Source organism: Fukomys damarensis, unplaced genomic scaffold (genome assembly GCF_012274545.1).
Source record: "Fukomys damarensis isolate Sample0158 unplaced genomic scaffold, DMR_v1.0_HiC HiC_scaffold_34, whole genome shotgun sequence".
Lineage (NCBI taxonomy): Eukaryota > Metazoa > Chordata > Mammalia > Rodentia > Bathyergidae > Fukomys > Fukomys damarensis.
In genome coordinates this window covers 4,123,484-4,128,823 of record NW_022900946.1, presented here as the reverse complement: position 1 = coordinate 4,128,823, position 5,340 = coordinate 4,123,484, and the positions used below count along the sequence as shown (strand labels likewise).

Below are 5,340 nucleotides of genomic sequence, written 5' to 3'. Positions count from 1 at the left end.
TTTTGAGACAGGCTCGCGATGCAGTCCAGGCTGGCCTTGAACTCACTATGTAGCCCAGGCTGGCCTCGAACTTGCACCAATCCTCCTGCCTCAGCCTCCCGAGTGCTGGGATTTACAGACGTATGCCACCACACCTGGCTGTCTTTAACTGTAATAAATTACTTTTATTTAAACACACATGGTATTTTTTGATCACCTCTTGTATGTTCTGCTTCCCAAGTGCCTTGTACCTCCCTTACCCCTGTCCTAGTCACCCCATTTTTAATTCCAGCTTCCTGGACCTTCTAACCTGAGTGACTGCAAATGCCTCCTAACTTTTCCATTTGTCTATTCTTGCTTCCCTTAAATCCATTCTTCTTGCTGAGACCAAAATAACTTGAAAAATACATCTCTGACCGTGTCAATCTTTGATTTAAAACCCTTAGACACCCCCAGTGCCGTTAGGCGTGTAGCCCATGGTCATGGGTGTTGAGAGTGAAGAAGTGACTAGTTTCTTTCCCCCAGGACGAAGATCTTCTCCCAAGTAAATATTTTGAAGTTGACTTTCCAATGATCGTCACACGAAAGCTGCACAACATCAAGTAAGTGTTGCTGTGCTGGAGGAAGAGGAGTTGTGGTCCTGGACCTCGCTTCAGGGCAGGTCTTTCCTCAGCCCCTTCCCTGCTCTCGCTCTGGACCCTCTGTCAGTGTGCTGTGCGGTCTTCACCACGCAACCAGCACATGGGACTCTTCCAGCCATTAATGTGACTTCTCTGAACATTTACAGGGTAGCCTGTCATGGTTGAATAATTTGAAATTTTATGTGCATTTTGTTTCCTTCTTTATCCCCGGGGCACAGAAAGTAACCTGGCCCAGAAGATAGGTGCAGGAATTTTGTGTGTGTGATTGAATGTAGAAGAAGGTACTGTAGCCTTCTGAGTCCAGTCTTCAAGGCATTGCTGGGTGCAGATGACAAGTTTGCTAATCTTTACTGAGAACCTTCCTTTGTTTATTTTTGTTGTTTATTGAGACAGCGTCTCACTGTGTATCCCAAGCTGGTCTCGAACTCACAGTGATCCCCTGCCTCAGCCTCCACATGTGCCACCACGCCTGGCTGCTGACAGCTCTTTGCTGGGACCCTGTTAAAGCTTCCCTTGGGCCACCATACCCAGTCCTCACAGCAGATTACGAGTTAAGCACTGTTCCTGCCTGCTTTGTGCAGAGGAGGAGTTAGTTTTAGGCTTAGAGAAGTTCATTTTGCTGAAGGTCTCCTGCCTAGGAATTGTGGAGCCAAGCTTTAAGCCCTGGCTTGGGCCCTTGGTCAAGGCTTCTGCATAGTTTTTATTACACTTCTTGCCACTGCCCCCTTAACTGAGTATAATTAAATTCTAATTCTTATCTTTAAAAAAAATTAACAGATACAAAAGTTTTAGCTAGTGCTTGAAAGATACCTAGTCTATACAAGTTGGAAATTTTCAAGCTTTTATTTGTTCTAGTCTGTACTATTGAAAATGAGTTTTTCACTTTCCTAGTATAAATTGTATCTTTTATTAAATATCCTGGGCTGGGGATGTAGCTTTGTGGCGCTGCACCTTCCTGGCAAGCTCAAGGTAATGAGTTTGATCCCCAGTACTGGAAAAAAATTTTTTTTTAAATTTGAAAAAGGCAAATTCTGATGTCTCTGGTCTTGGGATTTTTTTTTTTTTTGTACCAGGGATTGAACTCAGGACCTTGCGCTTGCGAGGCAGGTGGGAGAACCACTAAGCTAAATCCCCAGCCCTCCTGATGCCTTTGGAACTGCGGAATATTACTAAGCTAAGGGTTCTGAGTGGAATAGGAGTGAGTGGGCACTAAATCTCTGAGATGGTTTCCTGGGAAGAAAAATGGACTGATATTTGTGTATGGTTGTTGGGATATTGAATTTGGTTCTTCAGTTTCTCATTTTTTGCATTTGTGGGATCAAGGGAGTTGTCATATAAGTGTTACTAAACTTTTGCTTTAAGAATCAATTCTTGCTGGACGTGGCCTGAGTTCGAGCCCAGGTACCAAAAAACAAAACAAAACAAAACAAAAAACCAACAGCAGCAATATATACAGGTTGAACTTCCCTACTCCAAAATATGAAATCCAAAATGCTTGAATCTGAACCATTTGGAGCATCATGTCAGATCAGGGTTATTCACCGGGCAAACTTGTGCAGATGTCCCCAAGTCTGAACATTGGGAACCGGTAAGGCTTTCGGCCCTGAGCGTTTCCGGTCGGAAATACTCATTCTGTGATTTGCCATTCTGCAGTGGGCAATGGCAGTTTGGTAATGAATGAGTAAACTGATTTTTTTCTCCTCTTTCCGCAGAAACAAACCTGCTCTAGCCAAACCCATTGTGGAGCTGCATTCGGAGGACGCGCTTCAGATGAGTGAGTGGCCTTTCGCCCATGAGCGGTGCGGCCGTCAAAACAGTCTTGCTTTCTTTCCTTTTGAAAGATGTGTGTGTTGGGTTACACAAGGACTTTTCCCCACTGTGTTTATGCTTCTGCCCCATGAAGGAGTTTTTAAGTCACTTTTATCCTTTTTTGTTTTGTTTTACTTTTTGATCCGTACACGTTTGCATTGCGGAATGACTGCAGTCCCTTGGGGAGTTGGTACATGTACATAACAAGTCTCAGCTCTTTGTTTCATCTCGATGCCTCTCTTTACTTCCTGTTAGCTACCTTTTAGTTTGCTCTGTATTTATATTTTGAGTTTCTCGTATAATTTCTGTGGGACTAGTCTTAGATGTTCATAGGCCCCCAATCTTAAATTTTTTATTAATGAACTTCAGTTAGTCACCAATATTTCAAAACCAGATTTCTCATGAGAATCTCAGTGTTCAACTTTTCTTGGGAAAATCAAAACACGGAAGCATTACAACTCTATGGCAGTAGTCAGTGGTGCCGCTTGCTCAGTGGGTCTGCCTGCTGCCTGTCACCACCCCTCTTGTCTGTTACCTGTCCTCTGTCTGGGCTCCCAGTGCCTGAGGGTCTTGGACTTTCTTCCAGGGCCCTAGACTACTGCAGTCAGTATTCTGCCCAGCATTTAATTATGAATGTTTGTAACAACACTTTCTTTTTTGCAGTACTGGAGATTGAACTCAGGACCTTGCAATCGCGAGGCAGGCACAGCCCAACTGAGCTAAATCCATGGCCTATGTAACAACACTTTCTTCATGTCTCAGCTTTCCAAATTTTGTTTCAAAAAATCTTCCATTGTGTTCAGTTTGTGTCTGGCAGAGAAATTCCAGGGATGAGTGCTCCTTCACAACAGAAAGCGTGCTCAGAGAGGGTGGCCTTCCTAGATGGGCTGCACAGATGACATGGTCACGGGCGGGCCACGAGATAAATCTGTTAGGCACCATTGTGGTGCTGTCGTCATCCTGCTTGTAATTAGAATCCAGTAAGTTTGCATAGAAAATATCTTCCCTGGCTTGTGGAGGAAAAAAAGCCAAATTATCAGTCGTGCTTATACAAGTTTGGCCTCTTGCTGGGCTGTTTGCTTTCTCTCTACTTTTGCTGCTATGATTTTCTGTACCCTTGGTTGTCAGCATCATGATCTTTAATGAAGGCTTTAATAGTCCGTGTTACTTTTGATCAAATAGTGTGGAAATATATGAAGTAGGAAGTGAAGACCCTCCATAATCCTGCCCATCAGATAACCAGTGTTTGGAGTGTTTCCTAACAACAGGTGGGCAGCTGGGGGAAGGTAAATAGCCACACGGATAGGATGATGTGCACCCTAGTGCCTGACATATAGAAAGTACAATAAATTCCTGCACAGTGAATAAATATATGTTGCAGCTCTCTGTATACGCGTGCCTATCTGTTGGATGACTAAGTCTGTAGTCATATTCATATATTTAATGCAATTTTAACCAGCAGCGAATTATTTGTCCACATTGTTTTGTAACTTTTCAAACCCTAATAAATCATGACCATCTTTCAGTGTCAGAGAATGTCAGTCTGTCTTTAATGGCTTTATGGTGCTTCTTTGCATGCAGATTTCATTGATCTGTCCTGTATTGATGGTCCTTTAACTGGCTGTCTTTTTAATGGCAGTATTGTAGGTGCATGTTTTTAGAAATTGCTACCTCAAAGAATTGTACATAGGGGCTGGGGATTTAGCTCAGTGGTTTTGCCACCTGCCTCACAAGCACAAGGGCCTGAGTTCGATCCCTGATACCAAAAAAAAAAAAAAAGATTGCACATTATGAATTCTAATGGGTATGGCAAACTGCTTTTTACTTCTCTTTTCATTAACTTAGGTTTTTCAGTAGAGTTGGTGAGGATTCCTTTCCCTATGTCCGTACTTGCTATGATCATTTAAAAAGTTTCTACAGTCTGATGGGCTGAAATAGCATTTTCAGCAGGGGTGTGTGTGTGTGTGTGTGTGTGTGTGTGTGTGTGTTTAGCACAGGTGATTCACCCCAGAGCCTTGCACTGTGCTACATCCCCAGCCCTTTTTCTTTTCTTTTCTTTCTTTTTTTTTTGGTACTGGGGATTGAATTTGGGTCCTTGCGCTTACAAGGCAGGCCACCGAACCACTGAGCTAAATCCCTGGCCCTTTCATATTTTTAAATATTTATTTTATTTTTAGTTTTTTTGAAACAGAGTCTCACTCCCTAATTGAGATTGGTTTTGAGTTCTGCCTTGAGTTCTTGGCAGTCCTGCCTCAGCCTCCTGAGTGCTGGGATGACAGGTGTGCACCACCACGCCTGGACGCCTTTTCATTTTCTTGGCTCAAGGTTCTCAGTTAAGAGAGCCTGAATTATTAACAGTGATACAGTGTCACCCCCAGCCCTGTGGTCTGTACCATTGAGAAAACTGAGAATAATGCCACAGTAAATATTCAAACCATCTTTTTCTGTTAAAGTTGCAAACGGACAAAAAGAACAAGGGCTCAAGAGATGGTGGAGGAGGGGAGGGAGGGAAGGGAAATGGAATGAAAAAGAGTTAAGGTTTCTGTGCACATGTACCATCTCCCCGTAAGGAATGTAATAAGCATTATGCACTTCACACTTGTACTGATTAAGAAAAAAAAAAGGAAGGAAAAAATATTTGGAAAAGAATTAATTGCAAGCATGCACACATATCCCGCCGGATCACTGAGCCCGTGGACCCACCCCTGACGTCATTGCCAGGGTCCTTTCATTTGTACCAGAGCTTCTGAAAATTCAGTTCCAGACCAGCAACATCAGGGGCACCTGGGATGTGTTGGAAACATAAACGTCTGTTCTGGAGAGATCTAGGGCATCTGGAACCCAGGACAGGCTGTGGGTCTGAGGTCCCCCAGCCCGGAGAGGTGATCGCAGTGACCATCCGAGCCGAGAG

The 5,340-nt window shown here is 43.6% G+C and overlaps 1 protein-coding gene across 1 annotated transcript in view; it reads left to right on the top strand.

Moving 5' to 3' along the window:
* Lcmt1 (leucine carboxyl methyltransferase 1) overlaps window positions 1-5,340 on the top strand; it is a 43,250-nt gene that overhangs the window by 22,461 nt on the left and 15,449 nt on the right. The window contains exons 4-5 of the mRNA XM_010623486.3: window positions 505-581; window positions 2,333-2,394. Coding sequence (XP_010621788.1) covers window positions 505-581; window positions 2,333-2,394 — 139 coding nt within the window. The remainder of the gene's footprint in view (window positions 1-504; window positions 582-2,332; window positions 2,395-5,340) is intronic.